Source organism: Rhineura floridana, chromosome 3 (genome assembly GCF_030035675.1).
Source record: "Rhineura floridana isolate rRhiFlo1 chromosome 3, rRhiFlo1.hap2, whole genome shotgun sequence".
Lineage (NCBI taxonomy): Eukaryota > Metazoa > Chordata > Lepidosauria > Squamata > Rhineuridae > Rhineura > Rhineura floridana.
Genome location: NC_084482.1, coordinates 67,096,687 through 67,122,790, shown reverse-complemented (window position 1 = coordinate 67,122,790; position 26,104 = coordinate 67,096,687). Strand labels below are relative to the sequence as shown.

Below are 26,104 nucleotides of genomic sequence, written 5' to 3'. Positions count from 1 at the left end.
CCTATTTACTTAGAAGTAAATATTATGATGAAAACATCAGACAGCTTAGTAGTGATTTTAGGAGAGTGGAGAAAGCATTTTCTGGTAGTGCTGTCAATTGCAAAACATTCCATAGGCTACCAATGAAGGGCGGGGTTTTATTCTGGTATTCCTAACATTTCTAATGTTCTTAGAATCCTAAGAGTTTAAATGCTAGTCATTTAGTCCCAGGGAGAGGTCTGACATTACCTTAGCAGTGAGAGAGATGCTGCATCATGTATCTTTAATTTAGAATCCACTATCATCAGACCCTCTAGGTCATATGGGAGGAGCCCACAGACTTGGAGCTTCTTCTAACATCACAAGCCTTTTCCATGCCAGTAATGCCCCATCTCTTGATGCTGAGACTACTGAGCTTGCTTGTGCATGCCTACAGCTTCTGATCTTGGCAAAACAGCCCAGAAGTAGCATACACAGCCATGGCTTGTCTTCCCACTGTTCAAGTTAGCAGTAGAAGGACACTTTTGCTTCATTTACAGGATAATTTTCATTCAGCCAGAGTAAGTCACTACCTCTGAGTTTAACCTCACAGAGTAATTATAATGGCAAAGGTGGGACCTGCAACAAAATATTGTGGTGTAGAATTATCCAGTTCAATGTTTCAGCCATGCTCTCCTCCATAATATTCCTTTCCAATCCTCCTCCTACCTGGTTTTCCAGCCCACAACAGTCAGTAACCATTCTGTGTCACTGTGCATGCTCAGTCCATGTCCAACTATTTTGGGAGGTTCCCCCCCTTTACAGGTTTTTCTCTACAAAAAAAAGTTTATAACACTCTGCAGACTTCGATAATTTTCTCTGAGCTTCCTGAAGCATCTCTTGTGCATGGATAATTCTGCTTAGGTTACATAAGCACAGGCACTTGCCTCTGAAAATTAGAATTAGAGGAAACTAGTTGTCTGGGAATTCTAAGAAACCAAAAAAATCAGTGCCATTTTGAAAGGTTCAGTCTGCCATCTTGATTCAAAATAGAATCCAGTTGTATCCAAACATAGACAAAACATGCTCCTTGATACTAGGAATCATCATGCAAAATTTGGTTATGATTTCTTAAGATGTGTCCAAATGTATAGCAAACAACTTTCCAAAATATATAGTAGATTAATGCACCGCATCATCAATTGCATTTCTAAGCATTGTATGTAAAAATAACCCATACATAAAATGAATCAGAAAACAAGAATCATCATAAAGCCAAACACTACCTTAAAATGCCTGCTGAATAAATGGTATATCACCCTGCATTCACTCATTAAAAGCTGCAGCTGCTGCTGCTGTGATCACAGCCACATGCAATTCCAGAGTATTTCCAGAAAAAGTGTGTGGACCTGTTTCCAACAAGCACCTTAAAGTTCGGAATAACAGAAGAGAGATGGGGTGGGCAGGAATAAAAACACTACAGTGCAGAGTGGGAGTGGGGCAACAACTCTGAAGGGAGAGTGGATGAGAGTCATGAGGAGGAGATCCTGGGTTCTGGTGGGGTGCATGCCGAGCATATTCCTCCCTCCATGGGGGTGGTTCGGGGTGTTGCCAGTGTTGGCATATCGATGCCTGCAGCCTGCTCTGCTCTGGCGAGAAAGCTGCTCCTATGAAGCAAAGACAATAGGTGGTGAGTGGGGCGGGAGGCTGGTTATTTGGAGCCATTAGCTTCCTTCCTCCAGGTGTGGCTCTCTCACCTGAATGTCTCCTCCCTGGCAGTGTGTCTGCAATGCTGTTGGAGAGTGGGATGGTAATACAGGCTGGTGGTTGGAGGGACCTCTCTGCAACTGGTGCCCCTAACTGCCTTACCTTTGTGGCTGTGGTGCCAGGACCTCTGCAGAGCAAGACCACAGTATGGAGTGCTTGGGGCTGCGTGGCTGGCGGTGCTGTTGGAGGTCTGGGCATCCCCCTCCCCCAGAGGGAGTGGTGAGAGTCAGGGCTTGCAGATATTCCTGAGTGCTGTGGGGCTTTGCATTGGAAATAGGCAACCTTTTTGCCATTTTTACTCTGCTGGAGATAGAACCACATAATTGTTTTATCCCATAAGCCCCAACAGTTTGGACGGCTGGGGTGGCTTCTGCAGGATGGAGGGGTGTTTGAGGCTGCCTCCAGTCCTCCCTGTTGGGGATGGGGGGTGTTTGGCCTCTCCCAAGGGATCCACCCTTCCCGGATAGACCTTGATTCCTGGCTCCTTTGCTGTTTCTCCTTATAGGTGGTGGCTGATGTTGTTGGGTCTCCCGAGTGCAGTAACAGCTACTGCTGCATACACTTTGGGGAGGGAAGCTTGGAAGAGAGGTGTTAGCACAAGGGCATTGTTTGTTCCCCATTTTGAGAGGTGGACTTTGTTGGAAAGTGCCCAGTGTCTTTGTGGAGTGTGTTCCCTGAGTGCAAAGTGCCTTTTCCCCTGAGCCCCTCTCCTGAGCATAATGTCCCAATGTGAGGAGTTTGAGTGGCAGCATGTCGTGCCGCAGGTGTCAGGAAGTGAAGCGAGGTGAAGTTGGAGCATGCTCAGTTTATATCCTCCTGCTGCTACCACAGCACAATTGGCCAAGAGTTCTGCCAGACTTCTATTATGTGTTTTTACTTAGATCACCCTTTTTGTTGGCTTAAGTTGCTCTGGGACTGCAGGTCACATGACCAAGCTGAACAGAGGTAAGTTACAGCATAAGTCCTCCTACTTTCGACCCCACCCCTGCCATTCCCCTGGAACCCCCATTTTTTGGTGTTTACACTGACTTAAGTATGCTGGTCTTGGCTGAGCTGGCTGATACATGGCTAAGCCAAGATAGGGGATTTATGCCGGCAAAGCCTGGCTGTGCCAGGACCCAGCCGGAGATCTGCCGTATCCTAACTCTGCTCAGCCTTGCTGTCTTACTATAAGATTGTGCCCTAAATGAGTTAGAAAGAGCAGGGACTATTCTTTTTGCTGAGACCTTTTGGTATGTTTTTCTTTTTTTGGTGGAGGGCACACTGGTGTCTAATCCCAGCTAAATTAAAATCTTGGATTTTTTCATTGATTTCTATGGGCTGCTCTCATTTCTCTTCCTGGGGATGAACTTTTAAATATAGTTTCTCAGTGTGAACCAAGAAATTACTTATACAGGCAATGCCTCATTCCCAGCCATCCCATTCTATTTCTCCTTCCACCCAGTTGCCAGGTTTTTGCCCTCTCTTAGACTCTCAACATCTGTGCTATTGATTCTGACAGCGTTTTTAAAAAAATAAATCCTGCAAACCTCAGGGTTTCTCTGAGGCTGCCAGTACCTTCCTTTTGGATGGGGGTGCTGCTGGGTTCTGAAACAGAACCAGCCCTTCTGATGTCACCAGACCAGACCATGCTAGGCCTCACCATGCACATGCAGTGATTTGTAGCCCATCAGTGGGTTGATCATGTCAGTTTCATCAGCCCTGTACAAACCAGAGTCCTCTAGCACAACACAGAATAACTGACTTCATTGACCACCTGATGTGCAAGTTTCCATACTTGTGTGCTGATGCCCAGTGATGCCTATGTACAAGGATGATCATTGCTCATTTTGGTACTCTTTGTTTGTTTCTTTTTTTAGCTGTCAAAGACTTTTGTGTCCCTCCCTTATTCCAGGGAGCTCAGGGTAGCATACATCACTATCTTGTATTCTATTTCTAAACTTCAAAGAAGTGTGCCCACCAAAACCCATTAGAGTGAGGACAAGGCAGCATTGCCCACATCCAGAATGATGCTTCTTAATCACATTATGAAAATCAAGTCCTCATTTACTACCATCAATAAGTTTTGCTCCCTTTCAGTCCTTCCCTGTTGAAAACATCCAAAATGATCCTCTGAACTTCATGCCCTGTGAATGGGATACTGAAATTAGTGATGCCATTTTGACTCAGTCCTCTATAAATAAATAGCAACACTCTTTCCATTGGAAGTCTGCAATAACTGTGGGCATCTTCCTCAAGGAATACAAATTTCAGTTGGGACAAGCAGTTATCATACCAGCCACAAATCATGGCCACAAGTGTTCAGGACTGTGCTTGAATCCATAGTGAAAGGTTGATGTGGAAACCTTCTACATAAAAGACCTGCGAGGGAAATTTCAGAAGAAATTTAATGGAACAGCATTATCTGTTAGAAGCAGAGTTGAATGCTTCTGCAAGAATTCAGCCCGAGAGATAATGCGTGAGGCAATAAATTATGAGAAGTCAAAGAAACCAGCTTAAAAGTTTAAAAAACAGAAATGTGTTAAAACAACAATAACATCAAACTCCTTGTAAAGCTTGGTGAAAGTCCCGTACTTCTGAGCATGTGAAACAAACAAAAAAATTACACTGGCTGGTATCCAGCTGCTTTCAGAGATAGGTTTATTGTACTCAGACATTACAGTTAAAGTCTCTTTTTGTTAATGTCCTTAAACATTAATACTTTAACAGTACTTGGCCAATAGTTGATAATGCTCTTTAACTAGTTTTGTATTAATATCTTTGTTTTAAATACATTTTAGCTACCATAGATCCCTTTTATGAAAAAAGCCGAACATGTATTATTTAATTAATTTAAAATACTTACTTTACCCTTTATCAGAAATGACGTTTACTACCATGTCATCCATTAGCCTATACTTCATCTTTGTTTCTTATTTCCTTTACATATGACACTTTATCCTTCTTAAATCTCATCTTAATGCTATTAAACTACTTGGAAAAGATAACTTATGTTCTGAAGAGTCTGATTTTGAAGGTAAATATAAATGACATCAGCGGAAAATCCAAGTCAGACAATTCATTATTGGAGGTTGGCTTAAATTATAAGGTTTGAACAAAGAACCTTGGTGTGAAGGAATTTTTGGCTTTGTGGTCTCTTTTGAGTTCCATGAATCTGTATTTGAAACTTGGAGATACGTGAATTACTAAGAACCACCTCATATATGTATGTACATCTACATTGATGACTCACAGCCAAGGCCCCTTTCAGATGCATTATGTGTGTGTGTTTTGTTTGTTTGTTGTTATGTGCCTTCAAGCTGATTACGATTTATGGTGACCCTATGAATCAGTGAGCTCCAAGAGCATCTGTTATAAACCACCCTGTTCAGGTCTGTGGCTTCCTTTATGGAATCAATCCATCTCTTGTTTGGTCTTCCTCTTTTTCCACTCCCTTCTGTTTTCCCAGCATTATTATCTTTTCTAATGAATCATGTCTTCTCATTTTGTGCCCAAAGTATGATACCCTCAGTTTCATCATTTTAGCTTCTAGTGATAGTTCTGGTTTAATTTGTTCTAACACCCAATTATTTGTCTTTTTTGCAGTCCATGGTATCCACAAAGCTGTCCTCAACACCACATTTCAAATGAGCTTATTTTTCTCTTACCCACTTTTTTTCACTGCCCAGCTTTCACATCCATACATAGAGATCAGGAATACCATGGTCTGAATGATTCCGGCTTTAGTGTTCAGTGATACATATTCGCATTTGAGGACCTTTTCTACATCTTTCATAACTGCCCTCCCCAGTACTAGCCTTCTTCTGATTTCTTGGCTATTGTCTCCATTTTGGTTAATGACTGTGCCAAGGTATTGATAATCCTCGACAAGTTCAATGTCCTCACTGTCAGCTTTAAAACTACAAAAATTTTCTGTTGTCATTATTTTAGTCATCCTGATGTTCAGCTGTAATCCTGCTTTTGTGCTTTCCTCTTTAACTTTCAACAGCATTCGTTTCAAATCAATACAGTAGGGCCCCGCTCATATGGCAGGTTCCATTCTGGACCGCCGCCATAAAGCAAAATCCACCGTAAAGCGGAACGCATTGACTAACGTTGTCTAAAATAGTGCTCGACGCCCAAAAAACACCGTAAAAGTGGAACAAGCGCCGTAGGAGCGGGGCCTTTCTGCAATTGACAACCGCTGTATCGGTGGAACGCTGCAAAGCAGAGCGCTGCAAAGCGGGACCCTACTGTACTGGTTTCTGCTAATAGTATGGTATCGTCTGCATATCTTACATTATTGATATTTCTTCCTCCAATTTTCACACCTCCTTCATCTTGGTCCAATCCTGCTTTCCGTATGATATGTTCTGCATATAGATTAAACAAATAGGATGATAAAATACGCTCCTGTCTCACACCTTCTCCATATTCTGTCTTTAAAGTAGCCTCTTGTCCAAAGGATAGGTTGCGCATCAGATGCTGTGGCACCCCCATTTCTTTTAAAGCATTCCATAGTTTTTTGTGATCTACACAATCAGAGGCTTTGCTGTAATCTATAAAGCACAGGGTGATTTGCTTCTGAAATTCCCTGATCTGTTCCATTATCCAACGTATGCTTGCGATATAATCTCTGGTGCCTCTTCCCTTTCTAAATCCAGCTTGGACATCGGGCATCTCTCGCTCCATATATGGTAAGAGCCTTTGTTGTAGAATCTTGAGCATTACTTTACCTGCATGGGATATTAAGGCAATAGTTCAATAATTACTACATTCCCTGGGATCCCCATTCTTTGAAATTGGGATATATATTGAATGCTTCCAGTCTGTGTGCCATTGTTTAGTTTTTCATATTTGTTGACAAATTTTTGTCAATTATTTGCACAGATTCAGTCTCAGTAACTTGTAGCAACTCTATTGGTATGTCATATGTTCCTGGTGATTTGTTTCTTCCAAGTTTTTTAAGAGCAGCTTTATGTGTGTTTTATAGTGTGTGAAATGAAAGTGAATCAGAAGGGCAGCTTGGTGATGATAGTCCCTTCCCCCCAAAAAATCTATGTGCATTCATTGTAAGGTCAGAAAAGACTCCCATGTGTGCAACTTACTTGGGCACCTTAACATGGAAAGGCAGGGTATACCCTTAAATAATTAATATTAATAAACTGTAAATGCAGAGGACTCTTACTGCATGTTCAAGAATGCTGCTTTCTCAAGCATGTGGAGAGAGTTCTCTGAGCATAGCATTATATGAACAGGGCCCTTAAAAATATTACCATTAATGTGATCATGGTACACATCCGATGGTGTGCATTAATTATGTCTGAAAAGGGCTCAAATATCTGAATAGACTTCACTGAAAAACATATGTGAACCAGCCTTAAGAATAATTAAGATTTATGCTTGTGCTGTTGTTTAATAAGCTTGTAAGTGTGGAGAACAGTGTTTGGGAGGTATTCTTTAAATGGACACCTATTTGGGTTTGAGGACTTTCATGGAGATATGTCAGAGGGATCAGGAATATGAGTGATTGTGCTTGGGATACATAGCATGGTGAGAATTTTGCAAGTTACATGGTTTATTATTTATTATTTGATTTATATCCCACCTTCTTCCCAGCATGGACTTACAAAGAACCTCCGTTCTCATTGTTTGTGCTATTACAATGATGCAGCAAGATGAGATCTCTGTAAGGTATCTGAGTTTTGTGCGTTTTGACTATTTGTGTGTGTGTGTGACTTATCAATGGGTTTATTAATAGATGATATCTGTATCTCTAGAGTGACTGTAAAGCAAAAACTAGTCTGACACGTAGCCACTATGCCATCTGAAAACCTCCACTGAAGTCAGCAAACGCTGTCCTTTGGACGTGAGCTATTAAAATCCACCACAGGAACCATGTAGCTGAGCCCTTTCTCTTTCTTGAATTCCTAGTAGCATCAGCTCAGTGTGCGGGAAAGAGTTAAGCAGGAGTCTGTTGATATTTCAGAGTTGCTCTGAACCCCTGCAGTCAGAGGGAGGGAAGCTCTTGATTGGCCAAGTTCCTGTTGGTAGTAATAGCGGATCAGATATCAAACTTCTGTCTTTCCTAAAGACTCTTTAGGGATAGTCTGCTCCCTGCTAGACTATGACATCAGTCAGGACACCCGGTGATGTTGCTGATAGTAAACTCTGAGAAAGGAGGGGAGGGTGGGAGAGAAAGGAGGGGTCTGCTAGCTAAATGTTAATTAGCCCAACACAGTGCAAGGGCATGCAGTAGGTTTTTGTGGAGGGTCAGTGCTGGATGGGACCAAACTTTTCCTAAGTCACACTTCTGCTGCTTTCTGCAATCACCTAGACTCCAAGGGGGGGCTAGATGAACTGTGGTACATTGGTCGTCATCAGCTTCTCTTCTTGGAGCCGGTTAATGGTTTGAGTTGAGGGGCTTTCTGGCACTGGGAATTATCACAAGGCATCACCATGACACTTCTGGGGTCTGAGCATTCTATGCTGATTCGGAGCAAATTCAGATCAGGTAGGGCTAACACAGCAAGAATTTCTCCTAAAACTTTTCTCTACTGCAAGCCTCGGCTGGAGGCTGTTTCTCATTAAACAGCATGAAACTAAAATAACCAGGGAGTCGTAAAGCTGTCATGGGCTTGCTCTCACGGAGGCTATTCTGCAAATGAAGAAATGCATTTTCCTTTCTGTCTGCTCCCTCTCTTTCTGCTCTTGCAATTTATGTCTGTGGTCTAGCTCACCTTTTTTTTTTTAAGCCCTCTACAATTTATACATGTATATGAATATGATAACTGGACCAGAAATCCATAAGGGCTGTTATGACACGCAGTATATCTCCTCCCATCCATACAAGTCAGGTGCTGTCCTGTATATGCCGGCCTTGATGCTTTACTCCAGCATCCAGGCAGCAAGCTTTTAGGGTTGTGACTAATTGGACAAACATGAATTTGCAGAAAGGCATCAATTTTTTTAGAAGTACAAATAACAAATGGAACATGCAAAATATTTAAAATGACATCACCAGAGAAATAAAGCTAGAGCCAAACGACTGATTGCCATTTTCTAAAGCTTTGCAACAAAAAAACATGTACCAGATCTCCAGAGTGGGTTGAAGCCCGATTAGGGGCTTCTTCTTTGAGGACGTCCAGCGTGAATAAAGGTGAGTAACAGTGAACAAGGACAGGAGACAGTCACGTAGATAGTCCTTCTGTAGGGTGGCGTCACAGTAACTTTAAATAAGTTAAGCACTGTATAGTGTGTGTTCTTGTGTGCATGCATGTCTTTATACTTTGTTCTTATTGGGTTTGGCTATAACAATTATTATTTTAAAGAACATTCTTGTCCTCCAAGATTATTTCTGCGTGCTTCCAGTGAATGTACTGCATAATCATATTATCCCATATCTTTTGCTCATTCCAGAATGTCACCCACTCAACGTGGGGAAGTGTGGTGGCGTTTGATCTCTGGTGCACCAGAGATGATGAGAAGATCAGAAACTTATCTTACTGATGCTAATACTCTTGGGTATTTTGTTTGAGACAGCTGGGTGGTCATTTGTAGTGTTTGCTTAGAAAATATAAAATTGGCAGCTAGTTGAAAACTCCAGAGTTGTGTGTACAAATGAAGAAATGCTGGCTGGCTGGAGTTCTACACAGTTTGGGTCCAGTGCTTTGCTGTGGTTTCTGTATCACTGAGATCTTACATTTCATGAAAAGAAGTCATTCCTCAGAATCCATTGGTGTATTATGGTAATAGTACAGTGCCATTCACTGGAAAGAGGGCTCGCTCTCTAACCCAGTAATTCCAAAGCAATACTGCCACCTTCCTGAAGGAAGGAGGACACGGGATGGTTCTCTGCACTGCATTCTTTTGCAGTGAGCCAGTATTGTTCCTAAGACTCATTTCTGTGTTATTTTTAAAGACGGGGTGTTGGGAGTTGAGAAATTATGGAGCTGATGGTAGGATCACAGAACATATTTTTTCAAAGAATTCTAGGCTAAAAGTAAAATGTATGACTCTTTTGAGTTTCATATTTTTTGTTTTAGCATTTCTAGTCACTTGACAGGGCACTATTCCAATCAAACTCCTTTTTAATCACCACCTCCTTGTCTTGAGGTGGACATACAGGATGCTGGTGTGACTGTGCCCTTCTTATTTTAGTGCCACTTTTAGGAAAAGCCTTTCTGACAAGGAGAAACTTGTCTGTGATGCTCCCTACGGTTAGTATTTTAGAATATTACTACATAGCAGTAAAATGGGAGTCATAGGAATTGTGGGAAATTGTTAGAAACACAAGGACACCCCACTGACTTCTGGGCTACAGAGTAGATGTGTTTGATGGCCCCTTGCATATTGAGCAGGATACAGTGAGTAGTGTCTGTGTACCGACTGTGGTTGGGAAGAAATGGTAGTCAAAGGGGTTAATTATAAGAGTATCTTTCCTCTGGGGCCTCTTACATAGCTCTATGTATGATACACATGGCAATCAAAAACTAGCCATGGTGTTTAAAGAGGGGGGATCTTAGCTGTGGTAAGAATGGAGCACATGTCCTTCTTGCCAGTTTGTGCCTCGTGCCGTCTTCTCCAAAATGGAGTTAAAGCACTACAAAAGCAGAATGTAGGTACTTGTTGTGTACAGTGCTTGGCATAACAGATATAGTCAAGACAATATGTGGCAATTATGAGCTCCTTACCACTGTATTTTATAAGGATTACTCTCTGGAAAGTGTACATAGGACCACAGCTTTTGTTTGTAAAAATGTTGTCACTACTTGCGTTAACCATTGCAGGTGACCAACCCCCCCTTCCTTACAGGTTTCTGTTTGTACAGTTACATAAAATGTAGCAACATGATATCACAGGCTTAGTATTGTGGGCTGTTTCTACTACCAATATAAATGATATATAAACATCCTACACAGGAATTAGAATATTAAGAGTGAGTGTATATAGGCTGGAAAAAGCTTTTAGCAGTGGTTCTTTCACCAGTCCAGGCATGTCCATTGCAATCCTGCCTCTGGTGATGTGTTCAGAAAATATACTGAGGAACTCCTTTGGATGATCATTCTAAGACTTGGAGATATAACCCTCATCTTCATCTAGAGACATAACCATTATCTTGTATGCTCTGGTCATCTTTCAACCCAACAATTGTATTGTGCTATATACCAGGACTGCCTTAGGAGTTCAGAAACTTCTGCTGGCTCAAAATGCAATAGCTAAGCTTTGGTCTGAAGCTGATCACAGAACTGGCATAGCATCAATTCTTGGCGAGCTCCGCTAGTTACCATTCTCTTTCCTGGCCACATTCAACATGCCAATTACGACCTTTATACCCATAAATGACCAAGACCTGGAATACGGGGTGCTTTCTCCCATATATCTCCCTCCCTTGAATTAGGATCAAGTGCCATCACCCTTTGTGGTGAAGTTGTTCCCTACCAGACATAGGACTTTCTCTGGTCTTGCTCCCATGTCACAGTAAGCCGAGCAAGCTATGGTTTATCAGGACCACATGAACATGTAGGCTCCAGGAGATGAGCTTCCATCTGCTTTGCTCCTCCCAGACTTTTTTTTTTTACTCCCTTGCCACGCTGAACTAAGCTAAGGCTTGACTTAGTATGTCATCTGAATCTGGGCTCTTGGTTAAGCTCCCCCCTCACTAACCACAAGTTGTAGCCAAGGTTTGCACTTGTACTTTCAAAATGATGTCTTTATGGTTTTAACGATTGTTGCAAATGACTTTGCATGCCTATGCATATTGTTCTAACAATAAATAAATAAAATAGAGTAAAGCTTTTCGCAGAATCATAGAGCTGAAAAGGTTCTCAAAGGTAATCTAGTCCAACCCCCCTGCCACTGTAGGAAACCTATTACTAAGCATCCTCAAGAGATGGCCATCTAGCCTCCACTTGTGATGGGATTCTGCCAAAGAAAAACAGACAAGACTCATTTACAGTGAAAACTTCACTTGGAATGAAACGTATGGCAAAACGAGGCACTGCTCTGAGTGGAGTATAAATCTGATATGTCCAAAATCTTCAGCGATGTTGCAGGCATGTTCTCCCCTCCCACTTCCTTTTGAGTTAAGAGACTAGGATTTGTGTGCATGTTTATTTTGTCTATTTTGCCAAAGATAAATACACAAACCTGAGGTCATCCTGACAAATTCCACAGAAACAATGATTCTTCTTGCCTGCCTGCCTTGCCTGCCAGGCTGCAAATATCAATGGAATTGCATTAAATCAAATAAGACAAAGCATGGGGGGTTGACCCAAGAACTCTCTTCCTAAGTGTTTAACTCTTCCCAGGAAAAAAACTATTCACAGCATTGTGGCTCCAAGAAATACAAATCCAGATATTCTTGGAATAGTGTAATTGGAAGATGCAAGTCAGAAAACTCCTTTAGCAATCATCTCTCTTTGCTGGCGGAGAGTGAGGGAACAGGCTGGGTAAGTTGTCACATTTTGGTTGGCTGCATAAAGAAATGTCACTTCCTAGGCCCACTGGCTCAGCCTTGCTGGCTAGCTTCAGAAAGGGAGCTCCAGAGGCCAGCTTATACTGGATGGAGAATCTGAAAAGTTGCACTGAAAAATTGAACATTCTCCTGAAAAATTGTTGTTTGTTGGGGTGGTACTTGATAACCATAGATAAATAGAGATAATATCTGACTTCCTGTGGAGCAGTAATGGGAGTTTGGGAATGTGCTTTGGGTCACTGGTATAGCAATATCTTGGCATTGCTGACACAAGATATAGGTAATGAAATTTAGAGCCATTCAGGCTCTTGTTGGTTTGTATTGGAGCTTGGTTGTTAAAAATGCCTCTCACTATAAATCCCTCATTGTGCGATGCAAACTAGGTGTCCAGGACTGGCTGAAGAGAATTTGTGCCCTCGAGAGGACATCTCCATGTGAACTGAGTGTGCATTAGAACTCATTATTGCAAAAGATACTACACACAATCAATTTTTGCATGGAGAGCTGCTGTGCTCAAAGCAGTGCCACATCCCAGACTGACTTGATGCTTCTGACATTGTGTGACACTTAAGTTGCAAAATCCCAGGTGTATACCTATATGATAGAGATGCCACCCCCCTGCTCATCCTCAGGTGCAATGAATGTGTAAATTGTTAGAAGATATATACTCTATCTGCTTTAGCCTGAGTAGCTACTGAGAGCTGCTCTTAATAAGAGCAGAGAGAGGGAAGAACTGGAGGTACTCAGTCAATGTTCTAGCAGTACGGATTTGGGTTGTTATTACTATTGACATTTATTACCCACCTTTCACCCACAGGTCCTAGGGCAGGTTATAACAATGTTAAAATACAGCATTAAGAACAATGTAAAACAATATAAAATCCCAAAATAAGGTGGGCCCTAAAATATATACATCTCAGGTGTCAAAGCCCAGCGTAAAGAGGTGCATCTTCAGTATTTGCCTAAAACTGTACAGTGAGGTTGCTGGACACAGCTCTGTGGGGAGGGAGTTCCATAACTTAGGAGTTGCCACAGAGAATGCCCTCTCCTGGTACATCACCCCTCAGGCTTCTGAGGGTGGTAGAACTAGCAAAAGGGCCCTCTGCTGATCTCAACGCCTGAGAGGGTTTGTAGGGAAGGAGATGGTCTTTCACATATTTGGGACCTAAGTCATTTGGGGCTTTAAACACTAGTGTGAGCATCTTGAATTGGGCCCGGAAACAAACTGGTTAAATGTTAAAGGAAGTTTTCTTCTTCTAAAGTGGAGGTTAAGAGCATCTGATTAAAAAAGGGGGCAACATACAATGTTAAGAGCAATGTTGTTTTGATGATCACTTTTGAGTTCCCAGGAGTTGATGATGATGTTGTTTTAAATCAGTGTTGGCGGTTTTATTTTACACATTGATTTTCAATTATGACAATGTTTCACTGCAAATTCTTACTGTGTAGTTTTTCCCCACAGTATATTGCAAAGCTTTAATTGAGGTCCTCAAGTTAGGCTGAGGCTGGTCCTGTTCTTTTTTTCCCTTTTTTTTTTAATCCCCACTTATATTGCCCCAGCTTGTTATGTCAGGGTTGTTTCAGATGCACAAGAGAAAGGACATACAGGGTGCTGAGGGTGTTTAATAATGTGAAGACTTTTCAGGTGTCCATACATTGCCTGAACTGAAAGGAGATACAGGGGTGGGTTAGGGGACATGAAATAGACAGTGTGAAGAAGGCAAAAGGAATACTGAGTTTACCTACTGATTTTAATAGATTTCCGTTACTCATCCCATGAAAACAAACTTATCTCCAGGTCTACACACACATTACCATCTGACCAATTAAGAAATAATCTCTTGTAATTTTGATCATTCATTCATTCTTTCACCAACTGATCTAATAATAGCAGAATGCATAATTTTGAGTGAGTCTAGGAGGTGCAACATTTCTAGCCAGTTAGTTTTGCATACCTCTGAAGTTTATATCATAGAATTATTGGTCTGCAAGGCACTAAACAGTTTTCAAACCCAGCCTCTTGCCTCAAAGCAGAAACCCTCATACCCCAAATATTTACATTTATGGCTGTTAGATTTTGGTTTTGTTCATACTGTACTAGCAATATACACAAGCAGCTTTTCTATGTTCATTCCTAATTGTGCTAATTCCTCATACTAAATTAGTTCCACTTCTATGACCTAGGAGGACTAGAAGATCTTGGAGGAACGAAATTAACTGAGCAAAAAGTGTTACTACATGCCATATTAGTGAACTCCAAATACCTGTGCATTCAGTGTCAGTCGGCCTTGACCAGCTGTACTGCAGCTCTGTTCCTTAGGTGTAAACTTCAAACGTGAGTGACACCATACATTTTACTCTCCCTACCCAAGCACCGTGGCAAGCTCACTTAGCCAACATATCTTTGGGTCAGGCTAACTTCTACATAACAACAACAACAAAGTCTGAGATAGAGTGATGCCAGTCTAGCCTGTATTTTTCATACAAAAACCCATGAAATAATGATTGCATGTTCCCATCTACTGGTTCTATAACAGCCGGTTTATGTTTATGAAACTAGCACAGACCTATTTTTTTAAAAAATTGATCAGTAAAAAGAGACAGACCAAATCTAATAAGATTTTCACATGGGCATCTTCACAGCATGTATATTATTCAGTAGTAATTGGAAATGGATTGTAGATGGGTATAAATGGGGATTCTAGATAGTTGCAGAAGAGTCATCTGCAGTAGGTTTCTACTCAACGTCCCTAGATGGCCATTATTAAAAACAACAGCAACAACACCCATTTATCGTATTGTTGCATTTTGCCTTGTTACGATATACACACAAGACAGAAATGTTTTTAATCTGGGCCTGTGTTTGAATGTTTTTGGTGTTGATTTTCATTGTATAAATGTTCTTACCTGTCCCATTGGCTGATAGCATGTTCAGGCTGATAGAATGTTGGTTGAGAGTAGATTAAAGAAATCGGTTGTGTCATTCAGTTATTGCTATTTATCTCTCTTGATCTTCTTTGCTAATTCTTATTCAAGATTTATGCCAGGGATTGGGCAATCTTTTTCCTGTTGAAAGCCACATTCTTTCAGGGGCTGCATACCAGCAGTAGGCGGAGTTAGAATCAAAAGTGGATCCCCTCTTTTTTTCTTGTTTGCTTTCTGCTGCCCTGTTTTCTCTCACTCTTTCCACTTGATTTTTCTCTTCTTGCCACCCATATTGAATTAGGGCAAGGGCTGCATAAAATTGGGCCAAGGGCTGCAGGTTGCCCATCTGTGCTTTATACTGCTCTTTAGATGTCGATAATAAAGAACACTTAAAAAAAAAGAGACTCCAACACAAGCAAAGAAATACTACCAAACTCCTAAGTCTCAACTGAAAACTAGTTTTTAAAGAATTAATAGTATGCTGTAGGTAACTACATAGCAACTCCTCTGGAAATAGAAATGCATTTAAAACTGCATTTTAGGCATTCTAAAAAACGGGTTCTAGTACTCGCTGTGTCTCACTGGGAAGTAAATGTCACTGAAATTCCTGGGAGATCTCATTTCCAGGGTGTTTAAGGTGCGGGTCTGGCATTCTTACCATTGAAATTAAAGAACAAATTTAATTTATGTGGTGGCAGCCCATTCATCCAAGGCGTTCTTCCAGGATTGGGGATACTGGGCTTTGCAGTGAAAGGGAAGCATTTTGATGTATTTGCAGTTATGTTTTCGTGGCGTCAAAGTTTTGCATCTGGTTCCTGAGACCACATGAAACAGGCCACGCTTTCCGAAAAGCCCAGACCTTTGGCAGCTGCTCCCCCGCCTCTTTATCTCTTTCCTCCCATGTTCTCCTGCCGAAGTGACATCTCTTAAGTGTGCAAGTTCTTTGACTAGGCCTGATTAAAGCAGCACGCAAACAGATGCTTTAATCCCTCTATAGTGCTAAGCCTGTGCAGGCATAAACAAATCATGAGAGCTTTTCAAGAGGGTGCTGGTGCCCCAAGGAAGCCATTTGTCTCCAGTGATCATTTCTTGGGAATTGTTTGTGGAAATTGGAGGATTTTTTTTCAGTTCCTCAGAACAAGATCTGGTTCTAATGAAAAAGGCAGAGCTCTAGTGCTGATTTCAAGACTGAGATCCTTTACCATTTCCGAAAGGTTCAGTGTTTGATCTGTTAAATTTTTAAATCTGTTAATTTGTTAAATGTTTTAAGTTTGTCTTTTTAATTGGTTAATAAGTCACTGACAGAGAACCTGTCTAATTGCAACCAAGATGATTAGGAGGACATTGCTAACACAGATAAAGCAGGAGTTGCTTCTGAATGGTTAAGGAAATCTGTTGATATTGCAGGTTTTTTAAAAAAGGAAATAGCATAGGAGAAATGGAATATACTACATACTATATGGTATATATATCCTATTGAGCACAAGTTTTGTGTAAACATAGCAGCATGAATGCTCAATAAACAACCAGTCTGGAAGCTCACAAATATAAGATTTGGTAATGAGATGGTGAAAATCATCCTCTTGCAGTGCAATCCTGTGCATGTTTACTCAAAGTCCCACTATAATTAATGGGGCTTACCCTCTAGTAATTATGTTTAGGATTGCAGCTTTAGAAGAGTAAGTCTAAATGCACAGCATGTGGAGCAATTTGGAGTGGCCTCCTCAAAGTGCCTGTGATGCATAAATTGACCCTAGCTTGCTTCTTTGGGAAAGGGCTAAGTGTTTCACATATCTACATAGCAAACAAAAAGCTTTCTTTAGTTTCTGTCCTCCCTCACCTTCCATTTTAAAAAATTCAAATGTTCAAAATGTCATTAGGTTTGATTTGAAATTTGGAGACAACTTTTTGATTTGCAGCCCTGGGAGATATGAGTCAGTCCTAGAGACACTTTGCAAGCTGATGTGACAATGTTTGCTCTCCAGGGCAAACTTATGATATGTCAAACACTATAGTGAGGTGAGGTGAGATGGGAAGAGGGGTGGGCTGGGCACTCACTGCCGCTACAGTCGGACTTACTCATAAGTACTGAGGCAGTAACAGGGGAACAGGCTGGACTTCATATATGTCAGCGTTGTCAAGATTAAGTAAGATTATTTGTAGTTGTAGGCAGACCTGTTGTGTACAATAGGCTGTAGTTTCCTAAACAGTTTCTCATTTTGAGCCAGATCCATTTCTTCCTTACCTACACCAGATGATCTAATGATTTACTTCTTTCAGTGTTAAAAGCATTTCTAGGCTTAATTTGCTCCACCTAGAATATCAAACCAAAGGATCCCATTCTGGCTGCACCCGATGGAGCAAGCAGATCTGTCACTTATAATCTATTTCCTGTATACCTTTTCAGTAAATATGTACACAGAAAATTCCTTTTCTTTATCTCCCTTTTCTAGTTTAAACCAATAGAACAGCATGCATCTGTATGGAGCATGTTTTTTTGTATCTCTGAACAGTTTCCTGTGAATTCTAGAATGGAAACTTTTGCAAAAGCCTTCTCTTCTTTCAACCCTAAATAACATGTATAAACACATGTTATATCATGGGGTTGTGCCAAATACAAGCGTTTACTCTAAACTCTTAATAAACGATACAATAACAGTAGCTCAATACATTTTCATATCTTTTTGGTAGCATAGCAACATATAGCCAGAGCTTCAATTTTTGTGTCTTTCTGCAGTGTTTTGAAGGGGTGTGTGTGTGTGTGTGTGTGTGTGTGTGTAAAGGAGAGGACAGGGAAGGGAAAATGTTCATTTGATCCAACTGCAGGTTAATTGGCTTAGTTTTAGTAAGAGAATAAGAAAACTGCATTCCAGTAGTAGGGCAGATCTACACTGCTGTTGTAACATGGATGACTCCTTTTTGTATGTGATAGAGATCTGAACCTTCCCTCCTTAACAGCAGAGCAGAAGGTCTCTCAACAAATGAAAGGTTTGGCGTTATTTGTGGCAGAAGTTAGAGGTCCCTTTCTGAAAGATGCACTCTCTCCCAGTTTTACAGTTGCGGCTGCAGCAGCGAAGAAGCCGAGAGCAGCTCGCCAGCCAAGGAATCATGCCACGTGAGTACTTTGCTTTCTCGCGTTTTCTTTACTTGCACCAGCAGGCCCATGCAGCCTCAGCTGAGGACTAGGGCACCCACCACCAATATATATATATATATATATATACCCACCACCAATATATATATAATATAACATTGCAGTATTAGGAACTGTTTCTGATTCTGAGAAAGGCAAGACAGGCCTCTGCAGGTGCACCACTTTAGCACACACAGTTCTGGTGCTATGTACCCTTGCAGGAATCAACTCTTATACAGGAAGGATATATTTGTGGCAGAGAGATCTCTTTTTACATAGCACCTATCCTAAGAGGACTGTAATACCGCAGCAATTCTTTCTTTTTGGTACAATAATAAGCAGTAGGTTGAGTTGAACAACTGGTTCAGCACTAAAGATTGCATGGAATTTTTGCCATCACATACTCAGCTTGTTACTGCTATTACTGTTAAACTAAGGGCTAGAAGATTTACTTACTCCACTCCCCAAAAATCTAGGATTCTATTGAACCTGTCATACCCCACAGAAAAGCCTTGAGAGAGCTTTGGCCAGGTTATTCCTGTACTAGACTATAATGTATCATATATGTAGCCCATTTAGGGTGTGTAGGGTGCCTCACAAAAACCCTATGAGGTAGGTCATTGTTATCCAATTTTTTGCAGATGGGGAAACTGAGACTGAGAGAGATAACACCTTGCCCAAGGCCACCCAGTGAGTCCATGGTCAAACTAGGATCTGAATCCAGGTTTCCCACCCCAAGCACTCTATCTGCTGGATCACACTGATTCTGAGCCATACACAGTTACTGCATAAGCCTTTGGGTGCAGCATGTTGTTGTTGGCCTCTGCTGTTGCTTTCCTCTTAAACCACCTCCTGCAAAATACTGTTGGCATGGAATGTCTGTCGCTTCCATACAAATGGTGCATGTAGCAGTTTGGCATTTTCATAGGGCATTTCAGTGTATGTAGTGCAGGTACAGCATGTAATGTATTACAGAGTGGAACCACATAGACTGTTTATTTAATACATTGCCCAAAGTTCTTGGCAGTTTTAATCCTATCCCACTATCAGAATTAACTGTCGTGCTCTACAAAAATGAGGTGTCGTTGGTGTTTGCCAACTGTCAGGGGATGATCCAACACCCCATAAAATCTATTAGTTTACCCCCTAAAAGGCATTTTGTTCCTCAAAGAGAGAGGGGGAAAGTGACAAGGGGGTATGGAAGCAAGAATAGCAGCATTTGTTTAGGCCCCTGAGGCAAATGGCTTTCCACCGTGACTAGATTTTTCACCTTACTGAGTGATGGATCTCCATCTCCCCCTCTTCCACTGTCCCAAACATCTTTATTTCTAGGGCATAGTGCTTGACCATGGGCTTTGTCACAAGTAAAAGAAGGGCAATGACCTCTCCCCATATAAGTTTTGCAAAAATCTTGTGAGAAAGCAGTCAAGAAATGGGTAAAGATGTGCACTTTTTGTCAGACTCACCATCTATGTATGAGATGCATGAATTTATCACAGGGCCTTGGGCCTTTTTAAAATCTGCATCTCTGTGCACTTCTTCAGAATGCATCTAGGGAAATGTAGTGACTGAAATAGCCCTAAGTGCATTCTAGTTTGCAATCATATGTTATAGGAAGAGATGCTATTGATTACTTTTGTGCCTGACTGCCACTGCCTTATCTTTTCAGCATTCACATATTCATCAGTGATGATATACATGGTAGGCAGGTGGAGATTTACACTCGGCCATATCCAGTTTGCAGTCATTGACCAGCGAATGGCCTGGAAATATCTAATGGTGTAACATGATGGATACTAAGTGGATGTGGACCTAGATAGGAGACCACAAAAATGCAGAACAGAATATATACAAAATAAATCACTGGTTTTCTGCACACTTGTGTTAGGTCTTCCAGTCCTCCCTCTTTCAGTGTTTCTTTTGTTTTCCCCCTTTCCTTTGATGTCCTCTCTCTCCTCCCACACATCACGTCACAATGACCAAACTGCTACTTGATTGTGAACCTAATCGCCCAGTTTGCACTTCATGTAGAGTGTAGTTAATGGTTTAATGTGGATGCGGAGATCACTCCCACTTTGCTCCTTCCTTAGTCCAAGCCACAGCAACAAACCACAATCCCTGGCTTAGAATTACATCTGGACCGGGGATCGTGATTTGTTTGCTCAAACAAACCACGACTGGTAAGCCAAGAACATATCTTGAAACAAACTACAGTGCCCAATTCAGATGTAACACTAAGCCTGGGATTGTGGCTTGTTGCTCCCACTAGGGAAGGAGAGAATCAGGAGCCAATTGCGTGTTTATGCTAGCTAAACCATTAACTATGTTTATGGCACAGCATTTACCACAATGTGTGAATGCAGTCGATGAGCTAGTGGTGTTACTAGGACTTCAAGGTTTAATCAATTAATTGATCAGATTAATTGTTTTTTTAAAATTAATTTAACTGAAAAGATGCCCTGGAATCAGTCTATCTATATTATTGTTTTTTAACACAAGTAAAAACTGTAGATGGCAAGTAGCATCTTTACAAGAGCCACTGCCTTCTGTGTGAGATAGAATGGGGGATGGAGCTTCTAGGCCTGTTGTGACATTTGTGGGCATAATCTAAACACAAAGTATGGCTTTTTCTTTAGGACTATTTTTCTCATATGCAAATATATGCAGATTAAATAAATTAATCAATCTACTAAAGCTCATTTGAACTAAGATTTCTTTATTTGGAGTACTTATTACTGATTTGTAATTATTATCTGCAAGCAAGCTATACAGCTGATAAACCTCTTTTCTGACCATGATAGTGGTATCTTTGGGATCCTTCCTCTTGAACCATAGCATGCAAACTTCATGTTTTAAAAATCAAAATGGCTACAACCTGTACAGACTTTGAATATATATTTTTTTCCTTTTAAAATGACATGTTTTCTGCTTTCCTTTCTCGGTGGAAAAAAAAACATGTTTTTTCCTGTAACCAAAGGCAGCAGAATTTACCACGGAGGGGGCAAAATGAAAAAAGTTACTTCCATTTTTATTACGATATTCATTACCCCCACCCACCTAAACTTGTTTTTGGTGATAATTGAAAGCTCAGGAATAGGTTTTTGACAAGGCCTGTGTTTATGTGTATAATTCTCCCTTTCATCATTGCATTATAACTCCAAACTGTAATGTCTAAACTTCCATTGTTGCCACCCCCTCCACCAAAGACGAACTGGCAGATTCAGCCCCATGATGACAGAGATATTTTCTCAGACAATCTTATGGTATCTGTACCATTTATTTATTTGTCTGCAGAATTCACATAATTCCTCTTGGCAAAGATTTCTGTTTTGTGTTCATCATCCTTTGTCATGGAACCCACAGTACTTTAGTGTTCTATAACGTGGGTTAAGTGGGCTATAGGAACACCGGAAGCTACCTTACACTGAGTCAGACCATCTGTCTTGCTCAGTATTGCCTACACTGATTGGCAGTGGTTCTCTAGGGTTTCAGGCAAGAGTCTCTCCCAGTTCTACCTGGACACATCAGGGTTGAACCTGGGACCTTCTGCATGCAAAGCAGATGATCTACCACTGAGCTATGGCTATGCAATGCAGAAAAACAACTTTAATTTTCTGCCTTGCAAATTCCTTTTCCTCTCAAAGCCCTTGCCACCATCCCAATAGGTGTGTACCAGGTCTCTGCACTGGTGCTCCAGCTTCTAGGATTGTTGTTACAGAATCTGAAAACAGAAAAGTTTTCACTCTATGAAGTTTGCCAGAATCCATTTTACAACCACTGAGGTTTCTTTGCCTCTTTGCCTTCAGTGCTTTCTTTCTTCCCTCACAGATTTGTGTCTTGCTCTCTCTCTCTCTCTCTCTCTCACACTCTCTGGCCTTTTAGTTGTGTGGGGTTTGAGTCTTCTATAAAACAAATATCTATCTTGTTTCAGGATTCAGTTAACTAGAGGAGGCAAATAACAAATTAGCTCATCCAATTGCGTCAATGCAAAATGACTCATAGCTCTGACAACAAACCCTTTTGGTGAAGGGAGGTAACGACCGGCATGTAGAGACTGCAGAAGTCATTAGTTAAAAGCAGTTTTTCTGTTTTGTCTTTATTTTGTTTTATTGAAAAAAATGTAAAAAATAAATCACACATGTGATAACTCAAAGTTTGATTCTGTTGGCCTTTAATTTTCCAATCCCACAGTTTGACAGTGCTTCCAGTCATATTTTGTGTAAAGAAAACAAACAAACAATAATTTGACACTTACTAAAATGGAGGCCTGAATTTTCTCCACAATCTTTATTTTTGGATTCTGGACAACTTTCACTGTATAAATAATTAGGCTACAGTTCAGATAAAGTTCTAACAGCTTTTGTGCAGCTTTGGGAAGAGGGAAGTGTTCCTCTCATGCCCTTAACCCATGACATATACATGAGATAGTAACACTCCAAAATAGGCCAAGAGTTGCGTGTCAAGTCATCTTTACCACGTCTATGAAAACACTGGGGCAGCCTCCCCCTTTATGAGAAAGAGTGCAAAGATGTTTGTAGTGAAGAGAGATTTCCTGGTGAGAAACTAACCACCCCTTGTAAGTGGAGGAGGAAAAGGAGAGGATTGGGACCTGTTTATTGGGATTTCTTTGGCTTCCAGGCTGGGTATACTTGTGGAAGTTTATTGTTCCAGAGACAAAATTTCAGTTTACTTATTTTTTCCTAAATAAAAGGTAGGGAGCATATTTCCACCTCTCTCCATCTCTCTGTAGATCTGATCCTGTCCTCAAGATTTTTTCATATTCTAACATACAAGCTCCAAGGTGAAGCTATGCAGATAGGAGGAGGGTGGATTTTCAGGGAGCCTGCTTTGCCTCCACTCCTATGGTGAATCAGTCTAGCCTTGTACTTGCTACCATTTATCCTTATACATACAAATGAGTTGTAGTTGGAGAGGGTTAGGATATGGTGGAAGTAGAGGTGACTGCTGATAGTGGAGGTGACCACTAGATTCAAAGCAATGTGGGCTTCCCAAGGGGACTGACCCTTACGCCCTTCAGCTGAGCCAGCCTGGAAGTGAGGCAACAAAAATTGAAAAACAAATAAAATGCTCCCCAGTCTTCTGGACTAGCTGCTCTGGATTTTGGCAGTTGTTCCACTGCTCTGCTCCACCTTGCTGTTCAAGGAGCTTAAGGTGGTTTACAAACATGTTATCCCCCTCCCAATTTCATCCTCACAACAACCCTATGAAGTTGGTTAGGCTGAGAGGCAATGACTGACCCAAGGTCACTCAGTGAGCTTCATGGCCAAGCATGGATTTGAACCTTGGTCCCCAGATCCCAGTCCAACACTCTAATCACTACACCACACTGGCCCTCCCTGACAGGAATCCCATAGATAGATGCAGTGTGTCACTGTGTACAGAGTATAGATGCACTGCATATCTCAGGATCTCTTGCAACATACAAGCCATCCTCTACGCACAGATGCCACAAGATGTCACATAACATTTTGGTAGAACGATTTATTTATTATTTAAAGCATTTTTATCTCACTCCTCAGGGATAAAACAGCCTATGCCCACAAACTTGCAACCCAAAAGACATGACACAAAAAGAAAAGGGATTAGGAGGGAGGAGGAAAAAAACAAACTGGGCTACTAGGTCTTAGTTAAAGAGATCTTGTAATGACCTGCTGGAGTGGAAAGATGTCAAGGAAAGGAGGAGTCAAAAGCCGCCAGCGTCTTAGCTGAGCTGATGGAGAGGCCCTGCAGTTCCATGGAATTGCAATTTTTTTAATTGTCCTTCAACATATGTATATTGAGAGTAGGGTTCATAAGAGAGAGCAGGCACTGTTGGAGAGTACCAGAATTTAGTAGAAGAATTCTGGCCACTCTCTTATATTGAGAAGGAGATTATGTCTATGGATGAAGCAAGGAGTAGAGAGCTCACTGCTTAAAAATTATGTGTGAGGGAATGAAGAAAACAAGCAGTTTGCCCTTCTTGTTGATTCTGAATGTGCTGCTGACACCAATGTGACACACAAAGCCTCAGACCTATTAGCATATCCTCTGGACATGAACTTCACTGGTGGTCCATTTCAAAGCTAGATCCTCCCTGATTGATCACTGTAACTGGAAGTCAGTTCCACTGAAAAAAAAGTAAATGTGTTTACAATTAATGTGCAAGACCTGCAGATGCATCTCTGTTTCTTGAGCTTCTCACATATTGTGTTCAGATACTGGACAGACTGTGCTTTTCTGCTAGCTCACACACTTCCCTCTAAGGTGCCTTAAAATGATGGCTGTCTCCAGACAACCCTTAACTCTTCCCCTGCTTAGGTTATCATCTGTATCTTTCCTTTGCTCTCCCTCCCTCATTTCTACTGCCACAGCCTGACCTGTGATAAAGGTTGGGGATTTCTGTGGGTATTCTTCATTTATTATCAGTTCAATGCAATAAAGAGACTGGCTGATATGTGTAGCTATTTTTGTAGAACTTTGTTACAACAGCACAATGCTGGAAACGTGCCTGTTACTCGTTGTGCTCATTATGCTTCTGTCTGTTTCTGATTGCAGCACTGAAAAGCCCCTCTCCCTTCCATGAGCAAAAGAAGAGCTTGGAGCGAGTCAAGGTAACCCTGGGTAGGCAATGCATCTGAGCGGGTGGAAGCAGATGGCATCATTTTGGTTTAAAACCTACTTAGAACGTTGGGGGTTCAGGAAAGCCTTCTGCAGGAATGTGGCTGAAAATGATATGGCCATTGCTGGATGCATTTCAGCAGATAACTGTCCCATACCCCTTATGCCTGGCTTGTTTTTATGTAAACCACTTAGAAATGTGAATGATTAAGCAGCATACAGATGTCTTATATAAATAAATACACCTGCCATATGGAAGGGAGCAGAATTGTACACCTTTATGGGGCTCTAAACTTAGGAACTGGCATGTATCCCATGAGAAAGTGGATGGGATGGGCTTTGCAGGCCATTAAAAAATATCCCAGCAGGAAACCTTGAACCTAATGTCTGCAGTACAGCATGTTGCCCTTCTCTCCTTGTGACACTGCAGAGTGGCCTTTGGGTTGTCCTTGACCAGAACTCTGTCTCTTGCTGGCACCACTTATCAAGCAGAGTGTAGACATCATTAATCCAAGCTAATGGCAAAGATAAGATTAAGAGGCAATTCCCACCACCACCATCACCACCAAATATTTTCTTATTTAGAGAAAATACAAGACAAGCCTTCCTTGCTGCACACTCTCTAGCCGCCCTAGCTGGATCCTTAACGAGAGAGGGTTTTGCCTTGTGCGGCTGCTGCTGCTCCTATGCTTGAATGATACAAGCACCAATAACGCTGTGGAGACCAAAGGTCTAATGCTCTTGCCTTGGTAAGCTGCTGTGCTTCAGGCTCACTTCCTTCATCATGCACATTGGGTTTTATCCAGCACAGTGCTACATGAACATTCCGTCAGTACAAGGATTTCTACATGCACAATGGAACATTCTCCCACTCTCCTCGCACACCCCCAAACTCTGTTCGAGGTGTTTTGCCAACCATCTGGAGCAGATTTGGGGAGGACACGGGGTATGTGCAAGGGGAGGAGAGGGAGGAAGTCCCATTGCACAAGCAGAAATCCTTGCACTGACAGGACTCGTTAGTTGAATACCACCCATAATACAGAGGAATCTCAGGGCATCTGTATCTGGAAGCTCCAGTAAGGATAGGATCTGTTGGCCAGTGCCGCTTTGAAAGCATTCCATTGCTCTAACAGGCAGTATCGATTCCAGTTTGTTTTTTATCCGCTATCTGTTGCTCTTACCCATCCAATTTCCCCCCCAAAAATCAGTATTAATGATATTTTGAAAGGAAAATATCAATAAATGTA

General features: G+C 41.4%; 1 protein-coding gene across 11 annotated transcripts in view; it reads left to right on the top strand.

The window, feature by feature from the left end:
* MYOCD (myocardin) overlaps positions 1-26,104 on the top strand; it is a 400,168-nt gene that overhangs the window by 343,088 nt on the left and 30,976 nt on the right. For 7 of the 11 annotated variants that reach the window (XM_061616448.1, XM_061616451.1, XM_061616454.1 and 4 more), the window contains 2 exons: positions 18,156-18,221; positions 24,795-24,850. In XM_061616448.1, coding sequence (XP_061472432.1) covers positions 18,156-18,221; positions 24,795-24,850 — 122 coding nt within the window. Of the gene's footprint in view, positions 1-8,000; positions 8,219-8,787; positions 8,864-18,155; positions 18,222-18,880; positions 18,930-24,791; positions 24,861-26,104 lie in introns of those variants that run through there. The other 4 variants (XM_061616456.1, XM_061616455.1, XM_061616458.1 and 1 more) reach the window with 4 other exon arrangements.